Source organism: Gorilla gorilla, chromosome 7 (assembly GCF_029281585.2).
Source record: "Gorilla gorilla gorilla isolate KB3781 chromosome 7, NHGRI_mGorGor1-v2.1_pri, whole genome shotgun sequence".
Taxonomy (NCBI): Eukaryota; Metazoa; Chordata; class Mammalia; order Primates; family Hominidae; genus Gorilla; species Gorilla gorilla.
Genome location: NC_073231.2, coordinates 92,293,678 through 92,314,956, shown reverse-complemented (window position 1 = coordinate 92,314,956; position 21,279 = coordinate 92,293,678). Strand labels below are relative to the sequence as shown.

At 39.0% G+C, this 21,279-nt stretch overlaps 1 protein-coding gene across 7 annotated transcripts in view; it reads right to left on the bottom strand.

The window, feature by feature from the left end:
• The window catches only part of WWP1 (WW domain containing E3 ubiquitin protein ligase 1), a 125,056-nt gene that overhangs the window by 31,493 nt on the left and 72,284 nt on the right, over positions 1 to 21,279 (bottom strand). For all 7 annotated transcript variants that reach the window (XM_031013666.3, XM_031013667.3, XM_055349235.2 and 4 more), the window contains 7 exons: positions 11,368 to 11,463; positions 8,896 to 9,070; positions 5,963 to 6,017; positions 5,255 to 5,339; positions 5,002 to 5,130; positions 1,214 to 1,289; positions 1,037 to 1,108 (listed from right to left, as the gene is read on the bottom strand). In XM_031013666.3, the coding sequence (XP_030869526.3) occupies positions 1,037 to 1,108; positions 1,214 to 1,289; positions 5,002 to 5,130; positions 5,255 to 5,339; positions 5,963 to 6,017; positions 8,896 to 9,070; positions 11,368 to 11,463 (688 nt within the window). The remainder of the gene's footprint in view (positions 1 to 1,036; positions 1,109 to 1,213; positions 1,290 to 5,001; positions 5,131 to 5,254; positions 5,340 to 5,962; positions 6,018 to 8,895; positions 9,071 to 11,367; positions 11,464 to 21,279) is intronic.

Genomic DNA, 21,279 nt, shown 5'->3' with positions numbered 1-21,279 from the left:
AAAATTCTCCACTTCATTGGGCAAAAACTGACAATACAGTATTTGGATTATTTATCCTTAAATATTCCACAGATGACTCAGGAAAGGAAGAAATACTGCATTCATTTATTTGTTCATCAAATATTTATTGAATACCCTCTATGTGCAAAGGCACTATTCTAGGTACTAGGCAGAACAGCAGTAAACCAATAGTCCCTGCTCTCATGGAGCTCACATTCTAGTAAGGAAGACAAAATACACTATGTTGGGTGGTTATGAAAAAGAATAAAGCACCATAAATGGCTGGAATGTGACTGTGAGGGAGAAAAGAAGGACTGCCATCTTAAAATAGTAGGCTCAGAGAAGGTCTGAGATCACATTTAAACAGAAACATAAAGGTGAAAATAAACAGTTATTAAAGGAATTCTCAAATGGAATACAGTATCTACCAATTTAATTTTAATTTGATAGCATTATCAAAACTTTGAGGTAATAAATTCTTAGCCAAGTATTGTGTCAAAACAAGAATCAACTTGTTCCAAAAGCCGTTTAAGCTTTATTTTAGTAAATACACATCTAAATTCATGATATGTCTCTCAGTCTCAGTACCTTTACCTATAACATGGAGATACAATAAGAGCTATCTCAAAGGGATGCTGTGAGGACGAATGAAATAAAATGAGAAATGTAAGATGCCGGTGTTTTGCAAATGATAATCACTCAGTATATGGGAGGGTTTAGTGTAACTACGATTAAAATGGCCACTCAGGCCAGATGCAGTAGCTCAAGCCTGTAATCCCAGCATTTTACGAGGCCAAGGTGGGTAGATCGTTTGAGCCCAGAGGTCGAGACCAACCTGGGCAACATGGCGAAATTCCATCTCTATTTAAGAAAACAAAACAAAACAAAACAAAGGCACTCAACAAGTGGCGGTGGCAGTCATTATTATTATAGCTGTGTTCTGGGTGGTTTAAAAATCTCTAAAACCCTGACTTTCTTTAGATGCACAGAATACAATGAGACAAATAGTGTTTTATTCTGCTAAAATCCTCCTTACCTGTTGGAAGGAATCTTCAAACAATGTCTGCCGGGACACATTGATCTTTACATGACTAGGTAGTGCATTAGACTAAAAACAAAAATAATATCATAATATCATCTGAGTTATAGTATATGTATTGTATAAAGAGAAGACTAAATTATTGAGTATAAGATTTATTTACCACTATAGTACCTGGCACAAATAACGGAAGTGAGCAAGCTTCCACCTAAAGCCGCGTTCATAAGCAATTTGTGGACCACCTTTAGTTCTAAAGAAAAACAAAAATAAACCAAATTAACTCATAATAAAGTTGAATATTTAGTATTCAGTATAAAATCAGAGTACTGAAGTCCAACAAAATACCACAGGAAGATTTCTACTGGGAGAGAAGGGTATACATACATGGTGGGCCAAAAGAAGCTCAAGTAATGGGGACTATTACAGCAACAGGACACACATATACACAAAGAAGGACATTGTATTTATGGCTGGATCTTTTGTTAGTGAGTTAAATGAAATATCAAAGTCTACTACAGACTATTTCAAAGAAAATCTTTGATAATCCTTAAATCTAAGGAGGACAGAGGCTCCAGACAGAAGAGACGTGGAAGGAGATTCTACCACATCCTAAGCCTAACCTAAAACCCAAACAAATATTCCTGGAGATAATAAGCAAAACAAAATCAAATTCCTAGAAACAACATTGTCATCCAGATCACACGGTTCAGGTGGTCAGTGAGAGAAAAGGTAGAGTTGGTGGCACGGCACCTAGGAATACAGGTTTTACAATATGGTTTGACTCACAGTGACAGAGCCTGGATCTCTTGCCTATTGACTGAGGGCCTGACAGGCACAAAGAACTTTCATAATATTAAGGAACACTTTGGAACAGATGAAAAATGTTCTCTTGTGTTGTCAGGTTCAAGTGAATTCACTTATTCAAAAAGCATTTACTGAATGCATAGCTGGTACCTGGCTTTCTTCTAGACAGTGACAGCATTACTTATTAATAGGTAAAAATGCCTGTTTTGTGGAGCTTATGTACTAGTGAAGGATATAAGACAAAAAATAAATAAATAAGTAAAGTACAAATGTCTTATCACTCCTGACCTAGAACAATAAAACAATAAAAAAGGCATTGTTAAAAGGACAAAGGATAAAGAGTGATATGAGAAGCATTTTGTGATTTTCAAAAGGGTAAAAGGAGTAGAGCTCACAGACAAAGTGACATTTGAGCAAAAACATGAAGGAGAGGGCAAAAGCCATATGGAGTTTTGGGAAAAGAGCATACCAGGCAGACGGAATAAGGGCTAAGACCCAAGGTGGAAGCTGAAGGTGTTGAAGGCACAGCTAGCGGCCAATGAAGCTGGAACATGGTGAATGAGGAGGAGCGAAAACCAAGTGGAGGTTGAAGAGATAAGAGGTGTCAGATCCTATAAGGCCATTTAGGCTGTTGTAAAGTGTGCTTTTTACTCTTATTGAGATGGAAACCACTGAAGGGTTTTGTGCAAATAAATGACTTTTAATTAAATTTTGTTTTGGAAATTCAGTCTTTGTGCTGTATGGAGAATAACAACATTGTACAAGGTGTGGGAAGAAAGCAGAGAGAGGACTCTGCTACCAAGCCAGGCAACAGATAATGGTAGCTTGGACCAAAATGGTGGCAACGGGGGTGGTGAGACATAGCTGGATTCTAGATATGTTTTGAAGTTGAGGTAACTAGAATTCTTGATGGACTGTTTGTAAGGTAGGAGAGATAGAGGAGTTGTGGATGATTCCACATTTTTTTTTTTTTCCTAAGATGGATTTTCGCTCTTATTGCCTAGGCTGGAGTGCAATGGTGCAATCTCGGCTCACTGCAACCTCTGCCTCCCAGGTTCAAGCGATTCTCCTGCCTCAGCCTCCTGAGTAGCTGGGATTATAGGCACACGCCATCACGCCCAGCTAATTTTACCATGTTGGCCAGGCTGGTCTCGAACTCCTGACCTCAGGTGATCCGCCCGCCTCGGCCTCCCAAACTGCTGGGATTATAGGCGTGAGCCACCATGCCAAGGTGATTCCAAAATTTTTGACCCAAGCACCTGCTAGAGTGGAGTTATCATCAACTGTGACAGGGAATATCACAGGTAGAGCTGGGTTTTTGTTGTTGTTGTTATAATTTTTTTTTTTCAGAGACTGGCTCTTGCTATGTTGCCCAGGCTGGTCTCAAACTTCTGGGCTCAAGTGATCTACCCGCCTCAACCTCCCAAAGTGCTGGGATTCTAGGTGTGTGCCACCATGCCTGGCCAGAGAGCAGGTTTTACAGGACCTGTCAAGAAGGAGTTACAAGTGGAGATGTCAATAAGCAGCTGAATATAGAAAGCAAAATTTCAAGTGAGAAGTCTGAGCTAAATTTGTGAGTCATTAGCAGGCACATGTTTTAAAAGCATAATACTGAATAAGATGCATCAAGAGAATGAATGTAGTTAACAAAAAAAAAAAAAAAAAAGAAGCTTAGGAAGAAAAGGAGGACTCGGCAAAATAAAGATAGAAGAACAGAAACGCAGAGGGAAATCAAGAAAGTATGGCTCACAGCACTACTTTTGCCAGGAGAGAGAAATGTATTGTGTCAAATGTTCCTGGTAAGTCAAATCAGGCAGGACTGCAAACCAATGCCTGGATTAACAATGTGAAGATCATTGGTGCCCTTGCAAATTCAGTGTCAGGGGAACTTCCTTGGAGTTGGTTTAAAGGAGAAACTATGAACAGCAATACAGAGACAACCGTGCAAGTAGCTTTCCTGTAAAGGGGAGCAATAAAAATGAACTGTGGGCTGGGTGTGATGGCTCACGCCTGTAATCCCAGCATTTTGGGAGGCCAAAGCAGGTGGATCGCCTGAGGTCAGGAGTTCGAGACCAGCCTGGCCAACATGGCGAAATCCCATCTCTACTGAAAATACAAAAATTAGCTGGGCGTGGTGGCGGGTGCCTGTAATCCCAGCTACTCAGGGGGCTGAGGCAGGAGAATCGCTTGAACCCAGGAGGCGGAGGTTGCAGTGAGCTGACATCGCATCACTGCACTCCAGCCTGGGCGACAGGAGCGAAAGTCCGTCTCAAAAAAAAAACAAACAAAAAAATGAACTGCGCTCGAACACATTGGTAAAGGGAAGAATTGTAATTTCTTTTTTTTTTTTTGCTTTTTTTTTATATCTAGGAGAAATAACAGCTGATAAGAATAATTTCGTAGAGAAATAAAACCTGATAATGTAACACAAAGGTGATAACTGTTGGAGCAATTAAGTAGAAAAGTGGGGGTAGGAATTGAATGTACCAGCAGAGGGACGAGACTTTGATAATAACAATGACAGTTCATCTATAGGAACAGGAGGGAGGAGAGATGGTAGGAGACGGACAGATATGGTGGTACAACTTTGCAAAAGACCTTTTAGGATTGCTTCTATTTTCTTAGTTATGCAAAGACATGACACCTTAGAGTAAGAATGAAGGAGAGATCTGTCAACTGCTTAATTAAGGTATCTTTAAATCTGGAAAAATCATTTCACTGACCATCTCACTGCAGCAGTGTGATGTGGCAGTTAAGAGCACAGAGTCTAGACAGAGACTGACTGTCATCGTTAGAAACCAGCTCCATTACTTGCCTTATAACTTTGCACAGTTAGTTATGCTCCCTATACCTCTCCTCACTTGGTAAAGGGAAAAATAATAGTATCTACCTCAAGGAGTTATTGGAAGATAAAATGAGTTAATACCTATGAAGTACTTAGAACAATCCTTGGCACACAGTAATCACTACATAAATAGTTTACATGCTGCAAATCCATTGTCAAATGAGAGCAAAGACAGCTATACTAAGGTTTCACTTGTGTAGGTTTCCTTGAACCAAAAAGTAAAATGTTTTGCTAAACTTGAGGATAAATTAGAGACTAAATCTCATGTGCTCACTAAGCAATATTTAAAGGAGAACTTCAGGTTTTCACTCACACAGATGACTTCCCATTGCGAGGATCTTTGAATGTTGTTGTTCTTGTGTTATGATCAACAAAGTACCTTACACCTTCACGAGTATATCTAATTTCCCAGCCTTCTGGCAGGGGTTCTTCATTCTGTAAGCTAAAAGATAAAGTTAAAATCACAAGATGAACCTTTTCTAGGTACTAAAAATATCTCATTCAAGGTTGGTTGGTTCTACCTACTGATATACGCAAGACGACTTAAGGCTGCTGTATATACATACCCTTGAGTTCTTGGATCTTCCCACTGGGTTGTTTTTGTGTTATGATTCACAAAGTAAACCCTGTCTGTTGAATCCACTCTTTTTTCTGAAATATAAAGTGAGTATAATATTTAATAACTATTTAGGATCTATATATAAAATAAGGAACATATATAATTATATATTATATATTATATATATATAAAATATCAGGGATATATGTATCCCTTATATATTATAGAATATATTATATAGAATATAATATATATTATATTACAGAGAATATAACATATTATAGAGAATATAATACATATTATATTATAGATAATTATGTAGAATATAATATATATTCTATAATATATAATTCTATAATATAATCTATTCTATATATTCTGTATATTATATATAATACATATATATCCCTTATAATATACATATATATCCCTTATAATATATACATATATAATATACATATATATCCCTTATAATATATAATATATTTAATATGGATTATATATTCTATATATTATATATTCTGTAAAATGTTATATATTCTGTATACTATATAGAATATCTAATCCATATTAAATATATTATATATTATAAGGGATATATATATGCTAAGGGACATATATAAGGGAGATATATATATATAGATAAAATAAGGGATATATATATATATGGAGAGATATATATCTCCCTTATAGATCATTAGCAAAAACAGCTTACCCCAGCCTGGTGGCAAAGGTCCATAAGGGTCATTTTCTGCAGCTAACATTGAAGCCTGATTGGAGAAAAGATTAGGGAGAGAAATAAAATAACAGTGTTTTAATATGAAAGTAGAAATAAGCCAAGCATGTGGCAGAATCACATTTTATAATAATTTTCTAAAAATATGATAAGGGGCTGGGCGCAGTGGCTCATGCCTGTAATCTCAGCACCTTGGGAGGGCAAGGTGGGAGGATTACTTAAGCCCAGGAGTTCAAGACCAGCCTGGAAGATCCTGTCTCTATAAAAAAAATTTTTTTTTAATTAGCCAGACGTGTTGGCACATGCCTAAAGTCCCAGCTACTTGGAAGGCTGAAGTAGGAGGATCACTTGAGCCCAGGAGGTGGAGGCTACAGTGAACTGTGATCACACTACTACTGCACTCCAGCCTGCACAACAGAGCGAGAAGCTGTCTCAAAAATATATCTATATTTTTATATAGACAGATAGATAAGTCCACGTTATAAGGAAATATAGCAATTTCAAGACACAAAGATCTTTGTTTTTTGAGACAGGATCTTCCTGCTCTATTACCCAGACTGGGGTACAGTGGCGTGATCTCAGCTCACAGCAGCCTCTGCTTCCCGGGCTCAAGCAATCCTCCCACCTCAGCAACAACCGAGTAGCTGGGACTACAGATATGTGCCACCACACCTGGCTAATATTTGTATTTTTTGTAGAGACAAGGTTTTGCCATGTTTCTGAGGCTGGTCTCCAACTCCTAGGCTCAAGCGATCCACCCGCCTCAGCCTCCCACAGTGCTGGGATTACAGGTGTAAGCCACCGCTCCCAGCCAAGACACTAAGTTCATAAAATGTCATGAAGAGGAGACTATCAACTAATCAAATTAATTATTAGTTTTTCTAAAATGATTTAAAAATAATACACTGGCATCAATACTTTACTCTCCCAGTCCTTCCATACTAATCTATAGAGGGAAGATGAAATGGGAGAAGAACATATAGGAAATTACGATGTTTAAATGAGGCAATATTATTTGTTTAAAAATAGAACAGTTATCACAATTTTCTTTAAAACAAATGCCCACTAATAAAACTAACACTCAACTCCAGTATCATTTATAGAAATAAACTTTTAATTATATTTTCATACATACATAAAAACACATTTTTATGTATGCCTCCATTCTTATAACCTAGAAATATATTCTGAAGAAAATATAAGCATTCTATCAAGAATTCTATAATAATGACAAATATAAAAATCATTACCTGAAAAGTAATTTCTTAAAGTATATGCATCTTGACGAATATAATTTTGTAACAGACCCTGTTAATTATACTCAATATTTATCTTCCACCTGTTCTTGAGAACCAAAACCCTGTTTTGTTGGAGGTAGAAACGTGGCCATAAAGATCATTCCATTCCCCCTTCCCTGCAGCTGAGTTGGTACAGTGACCAATTCTGGCCAATGAGATATAGGCAGAAGGCCATGGTGAGGGCATCCTTCGCTAAGTAAAAAAGGCAAGGGCTTGCAACAACAGAGCCATCTGCCCTTTCAATTCCTCTTTCTCTTTCTTCTTGCCTAGACTATGGATGTGAGGCCCATAGTGCAGAGTATATAAACGAAGCAAAAGGCCTGAAGTGCGATAAGGATGGCAGAGCAAAAGGGCAGAAAGAACCTGAGTCCTTGATGACACTACTGAGTCAATGCAGCACTTACACTTTTACCCCAGACTTGATGTTGTACTGAGATAATTAAACCTCGATGTGTTTAAGGAGATTCTATTACTTGCAAGATAACATTCTTCTGATACACATCTGTTACCTCATTCTGCCCTGTTCACCAAAGGTTTTCATGTGTACAGGTAAGTCCAACCAAAAACAAAGCTATATGTATTACTTTTTATGGATGTATACAGCTATACATATTACTATATATACCACACGGTATAATTACTATATACAGCTAAATTGTGGAACCTTACCACAGATTTCTGTACAAGTCATGGAAAAACCAGCAATTGAAGGCAGCAGGAAACGCTATGGAAACTAGGCTGCCCACTCCCTCCCTGCTAGCTACATATAACCAGGAGAGTAGGTCAACCTGCAAATGAGAAGTTACTATTTAACCTCTGAAAACAATGTGGTTGAAAGAGCCAGACTGCAGCACGATTTTGGAGAAAGTTACTTACATTTTCTTTCTATGTCTCTTTCCTACTTCCTTTCTATCTGCTAGCTTCTATATTTTAGGTTTCTTCAAGTTGCCTCAAAACACTATCTGTAGTTGTCCAGTACTTAAAATTTATCTTTTCTACCTCCTATGATCACACCATTTATCAGAGGAGTTTTGTTTTGTTTTTTCCACTCCTCTCACGGATGTTTGCTTATGGCAATAAGTAAATCACCAATTGGTCACATTTTCAGACAGCATTAGATTTTTTGGATAAAACTTTCGAGTTCTAGAAATATCTTTGATGGAGCAAAACAGATGAGTGTTGCTTCTTAGAATCTGGGAAGAGAATCAGAATAGGTAGCATACTGCAAGACTGGCTCTAAGTAAAATAATAAAGTAACTGGTTTTGTTGAAAGCAAACAAAATTATAAAAGTGGAGGATTGAAAATTAGTAAAAATATTATTTTATTAAGAAATGCATTTATGAAACTACCCCTTAGGATATAAAACTTAATGTATAAGTTATGTTAGTAAACTAGAATATTTTAAAATATTATAAAGTGCTTATATATATCAGAAACACTATTTATTAAAGATTAACTAAAAAATATCTTGTAACACAGTCTATACCATTTCTAAAAATCACCAAAATAGATATGTGATTATGGTCAAGGGATAGCAAAAAAAAAAAAAAAAAAAAAAAAAAGAAACACCTGAGGGAGGAAGTTATGTTAACATCTTAAAATTTGCTAATTACCGAATAGAGGTATCGTTGGTTAAACTGTTGCATAGCTCCCTGCAATTGGTTCCGCTGAGATTGCCACTGTTCAAAATTTCGGACAGATTCCATGGTAGGCCGCTGCCACGTTGTTGTTCTGGTGTTATGATCCACATAATAAACTCTTCTACGATCATCAACTCTTCTTTCCCAACTACCACAAGTAAACAATAATAAACAATAATCTCTCAATATAAGAAAATGAAAAGCAGTTATTACTTCACTCAAAAATAACTAAAACATATAAAACTATGAACTATTTATTTTACCTGAATTACCTTCCCATTCTACCATTAATATCTTTTTTTTTCCTTTAATCACTGTAATGTTTAGTCCTGCACTACAAGAGTTTGCTTATTTTCTTTTTTTTTTAATTTTACTTTAAGTTCTGGGATACACGTGTAGAACATGCTGGTTTGTTACACAGGTATACATGTGCCATGGTCGTTTGCTGCAGCTATCAACACATCATCGAGGTTTTAAGCCCCTTAAGGGGAGGGAAAGCATTAGCCCTAATATAATTTCTAAAGACTGTCTAAAAAGAGGCCACTGAATGAACAGTTTTAGTATCAATCTGGCTATCCTTTCTCCCTCTTTTTTCTTTTTTGAGATGGTGTTTCACTCTTGTCACCCAGGCTGAAGTGCAATGGTGTGATCTCGGCTCACTGCAACCTCTGCCTCCCAGGTTCAAGTGATTTTCCTGCCTCAGCCTCCTGGGTAGCTGGGATTACAGGCACAGACCACCATGCCCAGCTAATTTTTTGTATTTTTAGTAGAGATGGGGGTTTCACCACGTTGGCCAGGATGGTCTCGAACTCCTGACCTCAGGTGATCCTCCCACCTCTTGGCCTCCCAAAGTGTGGGGATTACAGGCATGAGCCACCATGCCCGGCCTCTCCTTCTTTCTTTGATAAGCATTTACTGACAGTGCTTGCTGTATACCAAGCAATCTGCTCTATAGCCAATGCCCATGTTCAGAATGAGTTAACTGAACTCTTTTTATTACTTTTTAACTCACCTTCCTGCCATTATATTGCTGCCAATTTTCTTCCTGAAACACAGGTGGACTCCATGTCATTCCACCCATGATGGCTCACTGGCATGGCATAAAAATGAATTGTCCACATTTTCAGCCTCATTTCCCTGAGATCCTACAAGGGTCTCATGTGAGAGTCTAACCAACTATTTGCTGGTTCCAAGGGTGTCATGAGTGAATTTTGTTTCCCCTTTGCCTCACAGAATACCCTTCTCTATTTCTCTACCAACCAGAATTCTACTTATCCTCCAGGATTCACTCCAACTCCCACCTGTTCTACACATGTAGGATCTATTAAACCAATTTTTGTCATTAATTTATAAAATGATTGTAAACTCCTTTCAGCAACCAATTATAAATTCCTTAAACTTATTACTAAAAACACAATGGGGTCACAAAGAGAATAATAGACGCTAAAGATGAAATTAAAGACAACCTCTGCCTAATTTTTGGACAACAGTTTCAGTGAAATAAACCCCAAGTCATGGCACTCAATGAATGGGCTAAATGAATGACTATAACTTGATGATCTTGTCATAGTTAAAATGAACTTCATGGTTTGCTGTATTGCAATATTGGCGCCATGTTTTCCAATACGTTCTCATTTAATACTGTAGAGTCAAGGCCTGAGTGCTTTATTCCATAAAAGAGAAATATCCCACAAAAATAACATTTCTCTGCCTTGAATTTTCTAGATTTTGAATGTGTTTTAAAATGGTGGGCTTTAAATTGAATCTGGAAGGGAAATCTGAGTATGTAAGAAATATATTCCAGGTACACATAGAATGTGTGAGTAAATGAATGCAAACAGTACAATTCGACCAGCTATCAGTGCAGTTATGTAGACAGTTATGAAAGAATACAAAGGTAAAGGAAGACTCATTTGTGAATGGCCTTGAATGACAGCCTAATAGCATGAATTTTAGTATGTAATAAAAACCTTATTAATTTAAAACCTTCTACAGTTTTAGGTATAAGTTCACTCATGGCAATCTTTGTAGATCATAGTTTTGGGCCTTTAAGTCATTAAATCATTTGGGCCTTTAAGTCATTTAATATTTAAGTAATTAAATCTTATGAAATAACATAGTTTAGATCACTATCCATGGAGAACCATACATATAAACTGTCCTAAATACTACCTTTCTTTCCTTAAAAAAATTACAAAGAAGGACTGACAACTGACCAAATTTTGCAACTTCTCTCAGTAACTCATGCCAATGCTTGACAGTCTCTTGAGGAAGCCCTACAGATTATCTAATCTCATTGACTGAACATTCATTATTTATATAAGGAAATGTAAAGAAATTGAATATATGCAGAATGAAAGAATCAAATTACGCTGTACTAAATAAATTTAAAAACCACATGTGTGATAAAATATAATTACAGATGCATAAAGAGTGCTATATTACCCTGGAGGTAAAGGTTGTGGTCTCTCCCATGTGGTAGTTCGAGTATTATGATCCACATAATAGGTTCTACCATGAGGATCTTTTCTTTGTTCCCACCTTTAATAAAAATACAAAAATAACAGTTAAGAGACAACACACTAGGACAATCTTAAAAATGACTCTTCCTTATAATCAGAAAAATTACAGATAAGCTTTACATTAAAAGACTATACACACACACAGCTATATATATAAAGGCTATTATATATATATATACATAAGTGTTCATTTTCTCAATTATTAGTACTTTTTTAACCTCTTAATTATTCCCTTTTTTTTTTTTTTTTTTTTTTGAGACGGAGTCTTGCTTTGTCGCCCAGGCTGGAGTGCAGTGGCACGATCTCGGCTCACTGCAAGCTCCACCTCCCGGGTTCACGCCATTCTCCTGCCTCAGCCTCCCGAGTAGCTGGGACTACAGGCACCCACTACCACGCCAATTATTCCCTTTTTATTACAGTATTGGAAACTCAAAAAGTATAGTTAGCAGAAAAGGAAGAGAATACCCCACATTTTAAAAAGTTACTTATAGAATTCCAAATTATCAGAAAACAGAAATTGAATCAAGAATGAAGAAACCTCTCCCTCTCCCCTCCCCTCCCCCTCCCCCTCCCCTCCCCCTCCCCCTCCCCTCCCCCTCCCTCTCCCTCTCCCCACGGTCTCCCTCTCCCTCTCTTTCCACGCTCTCCCTCTGATGCCGAGCGGAAGCTGGACTGTACTACTGCCATCTCGGCTCACTGCAACCTCCCTGCCTGATTCTCCTGCCTCAGCCTGCCGAGTGCCTGCGATTGAAGGCGCGCGCCTCCACGCCTGACTGGTTTTCGTATTTTTTTGGTGGAGACGGGGTTTCGCTGTGTTGGCCGGGCTGGTCTCCAGCTCCTAACCGCAAGTGATCTGCCAGCCTTGGCCTCCCGAGGTGCCGGGATTGCAGACGGAGTCTCGTTCACTCAGTGCTCAATGTTGCCCAGGCTGGAGTGCAGTGGCGTGATCTCGGCTAGCTACAACCTCCACCTCCCAGCCGCCTGTCTTGGCCTCCCAAAGTGCCAAGATTGCAGCCTCTGCCCGGCCACCATCCCGTCTAGGAAGTGAGGAGCGTCTCTGCCCGGCCGCCCATCGTCTGGGATGTGAGGAGCCCTTCTGCCCGGCTGCCCAGTCTGGGAAGTGAGGAGCGCCTCTTCCCGGCCACCATCCCGTCTAGGAAGTGAGGAGCGTCTCTGCCCAGCCGCCCATCATCTGAGATGTGGGGAGCGCCTCTGCCCCGCTGCCCCATCTGGGATGTGAGGAGCGCCTCTGCCCAGCCGTGACCCCGTCTGGGAGGTGAGGAGCATCTCTGCCCGGCCGACCCATCTGAGAAGTGAGGAGCCCCTCTGCCCGGCAGCCGCCCCGTCTGAGAAGTGAGGAGCCCCTCTGCCCGGCAGCCGCCCCATCTGGGAAGTGAGGAGCGTCTCCGCCCGGCAGCCGCCCCGTCTGGGAGGGAGGTGGGCGGCAGCCCCCGCCCGGCCAGCCGCCCCGTCAGGGAGGGAGGTGGGGGGCAGCCCCCGCCCGGCCAGCCGCCCCGTCCGGGAGGGAGGTGGGGGGCACCTCTGCCCGGCCGCCGCCCCGTCCGGGAGGTGGGGGGCGCCTCTGCCCGGCTGCCCCTTCTGGGAAGTGAGGAGCCCCTCTGCCCGGCCGCCACCCCGTCTGGGAGGTGTACCGAACAGCTCATTGAGAACGGGCCATGATGATGATGGCTGTTTTGTGGAATAGAAAAGGGGGAAATGTGGGGAAAAGATAGAGAAATCAGATTGTTGCTGTGTCTGTGTAGAAAGAAGTAGACATAGGAGACTCCATTTTGTTCTGTACTAAGAAAGACTCTTCTGCCTTGGGATGCTGTTGATCTATGACCTTGCCCCCAACCCTGTGCTCTCTGAAACATGTGCTGTGTCCTCTCAGGGTTAAATGGATTAAGGGCAGTGCAAGATGTGCTTTGTTAAACAGATGCTTGAAGGCAGCATGCTCCTTAAGAGTCATCACCACTCCCTAATCTCAAGTACCCAGGGACACAAACACTGTGGAAGGCCACAGGGTCCTCTGCCTAGGAAAACCAGAGACCTTTGTTCACTTGTTTATCTGCTGACCTTCCCTCCACTATTGTCCTATGACCCTGCCAAATCCCCCTCTGCGAGAAACACCCAAGAATGATTAAAAAAATAAATAAATAAATAAATAAATACAAATAAAAATTACCCTTTTTCTGACATTTGATATTTATCTAGGATTACAATAATTATGCTAATTAGTTCTAGTCTATTTTTGTCTGAATATATTTTAGGTATTCAATAAACACTAGTTTTCAGTTTCCAAAAAAAAAAAAAAAAAGAATGAAGAAAACTTCAGCTTAATATTAAATCCAAGGCACAAAGTGTCTATGAAATAATATACTGATTTTGCGATAATTTCAAAAGTACCCATCTAAAAGATTTTTAGCAGAAATCGCCTTAAAGAAATATGTGGTGATACTGCCCCATGAAAATTCTTTCATCTGTGTGCACAGTATCTTTTCTTTGTGCATATCTATCCTAATTTTGGTTTTGGTTTTGGTAGGTCTCTGAATTTATGGAAATAACGTTTTTATCTTTTTCCTATTCTATTTTGAAGACTCTCAATCTCTTGTTTCTCCCATTCTCGTTTTTTCTTCTGTGATTCCTGTTAATTTCTCTTCAGTCTTCTTAATATGGTAAAGAAGAATAATTTTTAAAAATAAAAACTGGTGGGCCGGGCATGGTGGCTCACACCTGTAACCCCAGCACTTTGGGAGGCTAAGGAGGGTGAATCACCTGAGGTCAGGAGCTCAAGACCAGCCTGACCAACATGGAGAAACCCCATCTCTACTAAAAATCCCAAAAAAAAAAAAAAAAAATTAGCCAGCCATGGTGGCACACACTCCTGTAATCCAAGCTACTCGGGATGCTGACGCACGATAACTGCTTGAACCCAGGAGGTGGAGGTTGCAGTGAGCCAAGATTGCACCGCACTCCAGCCTGGGTGACAGGGCAAGACTCTGTCTTAAAAATATAAAATAAAATAAAATATAAATAAATAAATACAAACTGGTACTTCTGAGTTTAAGACACTAGTTTTCAATTTTAAAATAGAATAGCCAGAAAATATTTTCCTTTTTCTTAAACACAAGAACTCGAGAAGGCAGTGTTTCGGAAGCGACATGAGAGAGTATTCCTGGGGTGCTGTCAACGTTCTCTTTCTTGACTTGTGTGATGGTTACAAATGTGTATTTTGTGATAAATCAGTTTCATCTATATATTTTGAAGGAAAGTACTTTTCTGTGTATGTGTGATGTTTCACAATAAAAGATTCTGTTTTTAAATGTGAGTGCTTATCAAGAAGCCCTAACTTGGAATGGTGAGTTTTGATAAGTTGTCCTACACCAAGAGGGAGGCTCAAGGATCTCCCATAAAGAATCCAGCACTCTTCCCTTCTACCTCCCTTCCCCATCTGCAATATTTTGAGAGAGGATCAAATAGCTTTTCCTGATTATTTGTTAATATGGTAAATTTATATTTTCAAAAAAATTTTTTTTTCTTTTGAGATGGAGTCTTGCTCTGTCCCCCAGGCTGGAATGCAGTGGCGCAATCTTGGCTCATGTAAGCTCTGCCTCCCGGGTTCACACCATTCTCCTGTCTCAGCCTCCCAAGTAGCTGGGACTATAGGCGCCAGCCACCACGCCCAGCTAATTTTTTGTATTTGTAGTAGAGACGGGATTTCACCGTGTTAGCCAGGATGGTCTCGATCTGCTGACCTCATGATCCTTCCGCCTCGGCCTCCCAAAGTGCTGGGATTACAGGCGTGAGCCACCATGCCCGGCCTATTTTCAAATATTAAATCAATCTGGGAGAACCCCCCCCAAAAAAGAACCCAATTAAATTTATTTTTTTATTAAGAGTGCTTATTTTCTTTAAATTATTTTTATACACGATAACCATATATACTGAAACTACTCCCTAGTTTGCACCCATAAACACGTACATACTTAAAATGACAAATGCACACAAAAAATTAAAAAAATTGTTTAGTCTGCATCTAACAAACCTAAGTCACAAAATGCTTAAGTAGTAACCATAAACAATAAAGATTCCCAAGTTCAGAACTGACTCGGGATCACAAAAATTATTAAACTTGCCTATTATATCCTACACTGGAACACTCATGATATTCAGTACTGTAAAAACTTAGATATTTCTTATAAAGCATTTCACTAAAATCAGACAATCTGAAAGTTATGATTTACTTTATTTGTTTATATAAAAAGCTCATGGGAAAGAAGGAGTTAAATACAAAATTTCATTTTAAAGGCCTGTCAGGAATATGTCTAACATGTAACAATGGGCTATTCTGTATGAAAGCTTAACTACCAAAACCAAATGAATACCTAAAAACCTGATCAAGTTTCACTTTTGCTATTTTTAGGTAATAATTCCCATAAGCAGTCCTTGAATTTTTATTGCTGTCCTACAGCAAAATTTCCTGGTTTCAACTGTTTCTTCACAAATATCCTTTACTATTTTTAATTTAGCTTTAATTTTTTATCAAAATTACATATACTTTCAGATAGTTTAAAATATACCTTCATAGCTATATAATTATATATACCTTCACATAGTTTAAACAGAGTCATACAATCTGTGAGATTTATTGCAAAAAACAACAGTACCTACTGTCTCTTTCACTCATTTTCCACTCCCCAAGGCAACATTTTCAACTGTTTCAGTCCATTTTTTTTGGTATTTACTTCTTTTACTTATTAACTTCCTTGACTTATTGTGATTTGTTTAATTTCAAAACATAATGTATTGACTTTTTATTAGGAAAGGTGAAGCTGCAGGTCTCTTTCCTGCACACATACACATCTACACTTACCCTCCTCCCAACCATTCCAAATATACACATATGTTGTACCTTCCCTTACAGTTATCATTATGACTATGTAAACTCTCCCCACAGCTGAGCCAGGGAACATACCCCAATTTCTTTTTTAAAAAAATACTATTAGCTAGAAAAATTATCTCCACTTCCATTTGCTTATTGTCTACATTCTTATCGTTAAACCCCAAATACTTTTCCAGTTGCATAAATCTCCTCTTAAAACGTTCAAGCTCATTAGCTGTTCTATGATTGCACCTGCCTTCTGATTAGCTTCTAGTCTAGAGTGAGTGCTGTCTGAGGCCAGTTTGGGCTTTCCTTTACCATTGTGAGGCATTCCTTTCACTCCTCTCCTAGCAGACCCTCTAATTCCTGCCTCCAACGTCTTTTACTTTCACTACCCAGTTTTGGGAAAACACAAGTCCTAGTAGCTTTCTAAGAAAGAAGACATAAGAAGTGAAACCTAGGATACGGAAAAATGTATTTATTCTATGCAAACACTAAACAGTGTGGCTGGATACAGAATTATATGTTGGGCATAATTTCCTTCAGCATTTAAGGCATGGACCCACTCTCTTCCACTGTCTTCTAGCTTTTCGTGTTGATTCTAGGAAATCTGATGCCATTCTGATTATTATGAAACCTGCTTTTTCAATCGCTGAAAATATTTAGAATTTAATTGGCCCCAACGTACTAAAATTTTCACAACAAATTGTCTTAAAATAGATCTGTTTTCATTTATCATCCTGGATTTTTAGTGAGTCTTTTCAATTAAGAAATTTGTGTTTATTCTTCAATAAAGAAATTTGTGTTTGTTATTTTGTTAAGGACTTCCTCCCATTTTCTCTCTTTCTAGAACTTTTCTTATCAGACTGTCTGAACTGGTCCTTATGTGTTACTGTCTGGCAAATTTCTTTACCTTTATCAGTCAAATTTCACACTGAATTAAATTTCCAAGAGTTTTCTAGTCCTTTGAGTATTCCATTTTTATAGCATTGGGTTCTTGTTGTATGTATGTCGTATCTACTTTTATCCCTCAGAGAATATTAAAATAGTCTGTTATCTTTTTTTTGTTTTTTGAGATGGAATCTCGCTCTGTCATCCAGGCTGGACTGCAGTGGTGTGATCTCAGCTCACTGCAACCTCCGTCTCCCAGGTTCAAGCGATTCTTCTGCCTCAGCCTTCTGAGTAGCTGGGACTACAGGCGCGTGCCACCATGCCTGGCTAATTTTTGTATTTTTAGTAGAGACAGGGTTTTACCATATTGGCCAAGCTGGTCTCGAACTCCTGACCTCGTGATCTGCGCGCCCAGGCCTCCCAAAGTGCTAGGATTACAGACGGGAGCCACCGCGCCCAGCCCTAGTCTGATATCTTAAAACAGTATTTTCTAGGTTGTTTTTTTGATCTCTATCTTTCAAATTAAGAGGTTTCCTTCAGATATCTAATGAGAAGGGCACTGAAAACTGACTGGGAGTTTTATGTGCCTGGGTGGGGCTTGTGGATTGTGGATTAATTAAAGAGTGATAATAATGGGACTGTTTTGTTAGAGAACAATCTATATTAGTATTTTCAGTGTTTTGGAGAGGTCTTCAATAGAAGATACTGTTAGTCTCCTGGTTGAGGAGGTAAAATCCTGGTTGTCAATATTCTGGGATCTGTGTTGGGTGTGTACTCGAAAATTTACTTTACAACCTTCTTCACTTACTAACCTTTCAAAGGCTCACTTACGTCTGCTGATTTAGGACAGTATCTCTGACCTCCAATGTGCCTGGTGTTCCCAAGCGTCAAGTATCTCCAGTGAGAAAACCCCTAGGCAGAGCAGAAGTTCTGGCTGCAGGGAAGGGAATTAGGGTTTCTCAAACATTCAATCTTGTCATTTACAGTGTCACCTTCACTACCACTTCCAAAGGCATCCAATGCTGCCAATGCATATTCTGAGCTTTTCCCACTGACAGGCCAGAATCCAGCTCTCTTGGGTTTGCTAAGTGAGGTGCACTTAATCATTCTCCAAATGACTGCAGCCCCCACCAACAGCTTGATGGCAACCTCATGAGAACCCCAAGTAGAAGCACCCAGCTAATGCACTTCCTGATTCTTGATGCTCAGAAACTGTGTGAGATAAGTTCTGGGGTAATTTATTATATAGCAATAAATAATACACAAGGAAACGCTACAAACGATTCAAAAGAATTAAGGGAGACCTATATATTAGTCCATACGCTCCACAAAGTTTGGGCCTTCATCTGTTTTGCAAATCAGTATACTAACAGCACCTAGCACAGAGCCTGCCACACAGACAAGGAGTTTAATAAATATTTGTCGATTAAATATTTGGTCAATGTGTGAATTTACTTGTACTGATTTGGAAATATGACTAAGTTTTTTTTTAAAAGCAACTGAAAAACTATATACAGTATGATTCTATTTATGAAAAGATTTTATGCAAAATAATAATTTATATAGCTACTCTCTAGCCTCTTCATCCACTTTTATCTTGTTTCATAGAACTTGTCACTATCGGACATTACTCAATGAGTTTTTTTACATAAGGCCACTGTTTGTCTTCCCACTGAAATACAAGCTTTACACAACAGGTGCTACATAACAGAGCCTTGAGCTCTCCTGCCCTGCTGCACACGCCTAGAACAAGGCTCTCAAATATTTGCTACTGGAATAATATATATAGACACCACTCTCAGTGGTGAGCTTAAGAACTATTAATATTTCTATATGACTTAAATATTGTATTTGGTCATGTCTTAATTTTGTAATCAGAAACAGTTTTAAAATTGGGGGAAAAATAAACACAATCAAGCCCTCCATCCATACAATGGGCTATGAAGCCCTTTTCTGTTTTATCCTGAGTTAACTTCAAGTATTTCTAACTTACCATCTACAAATATTCAGTAAGCACTTACATTCCAAGCACAATGCTAGTCACTGATCTTTTAGATCACTTCCAGATTTCAGTGTGTTTGTTCTAAATAGAATTTGTCTTTCTCAAACTAAATTTCTTGCTACACAGAACATTATATTCAGAACTGCTTTCGGTTATCTTATTTCTAATCTTCTAAAGTGCATTTTCTAGAATGCACTTTATTAGATCTATAATGCACTAGATAAGGAGTAGGCAAATTTCTACAAAGAGCCAGATGGTAAATATCTTAGGCTTTGTGAACCAAAGGTATAATCAAGACGATTATGTAGGTACTTACATAAAAAGAGACTCCTGCCCTGCTCCACCCTCTCTGCTTGTGCTGGGGCATCCCGGGTTGTGGGTATGTTGTGTACCCAGTTCCCGCTGCTGACAACATTCTCAGAACACAGAGTTCCTGGTCCACAAGAGAGCAGCCTGGCCAATTTCACTGTCTGCCCCAGGGACTCCTGAATCCCTGTGTGTGCCCTTCTCTCCTCCCCTGGCAGCTGGCCCACGAGGTGTCACCGTGCTGAGATGTCACTCCCAGGGTATGTGTCCATGGCTTGGGACCTGGTAGCTGCCAAAAGTGAGTCCCCAGAATGTGGTGGTGACCAGAGCAGGCCTTGGGCAGCAAGGGAGGAAGGTACTTTCAGGGGGAAGTGGTACAGGGGCAAAGGGGGCTGCTCTGGCTTTGTCTCCATGACTCACAGTGACAGCCTGCTAGAGCTGTACCTATAAAAGTAGTGGGCTGGATTTGCCCAGAGACCAGATAATCCCGTAGTGAAAATTCATGAACACCCCTCAAATAGGTGCAAATTACCAAATTACTGATTAATGAGAATTCTCAATAGAACTCTAATTTATAACTGCCACACTTCACCTTCAACCATAACCCTCTTCTGCCTAGTGTTTAGGTATGGTCTCTCTGTCTCACTAAAACATGATATACAAATTTTCAAAACCTAGTACTGAACAAAGACTTTGCTTAAAAAAAAAAAAGAAATGTGGAAGAATTTTGAAAAATATATTACAATAAAAATAATAAAATTTGGTGACCGACTGGGCAACTGCTGGCTTCAAACTTATATAACAGGGGTTGGCAGTAAGACTGCTGCCTTGTCATAACCACAATCCCAGAGTTAATCCTCTTTCTGTCTAGTATTGGCCAATCTCTCCCTCCACTGACCTACTGCATCAGCAGATCAACCTGTCAGTCTCTTCCATTTTACAAAACAATCTACCCCTCAGTTCTGTATGTCCTCTTGCTCACTTCTTTCAAACATTCCTCCTTCCCTTTGTCTTCACAGAGTTTTCTACATTAGTTCACATGCTTCCAAAGAGTCCTCTATCACACTTCCTCCCCTCTCATTCACTCCCAACTCACAGCAATTTGAATACAGCTCTTATTATTTCCCTGAAACCACACTCTGTCATAGGTCAACAATAAATAAACTCTTTGTAATTAAGTTCAATGAGTGCCTTTCAGTTCTTATATTCCTAGAATTTTTCAGTGGCTTTTGACCTTGTTAACCATTTCTTCCACAGGCATTTACCAGCCAGAGCTTTTGCCCAATTGCTCAGTCATTCTAAATCATTTAATGTAGCACAAATTCACTTATTTAACAAATATTTATTGAGTGGCTGCTATACGGTAGGCATAGTTTTGAGCACGAAGAATATAGAAATAGACAAAATAAAATCTCCCTTCAGTCTAGTGGAGAGACAACAGATAATAACACTGTGTGTCACATAATTTAAGTGCTAGAAAAATAATAAAGGTTACATCATGTTGATTAGAAGAAGCCTACTCAAAAGAGTTCACACTCCATCTATAGTAAGTTCTACAGCAGGGAAAATTAATCTATAGTAGAAAAAACTAGAATAGTGATTGCCTCAGAATCACAACTTTCTAGGGTGATATTAATGTTCTGTATCTCGATAAAGATTTGAGTTACACAGACATACGCATTTGCCAAAATTCATCAAAATGGTACATTCAAGACTCGTGTTTTTCTTTCTTTGTCATCTTTATCTAAAAAAAT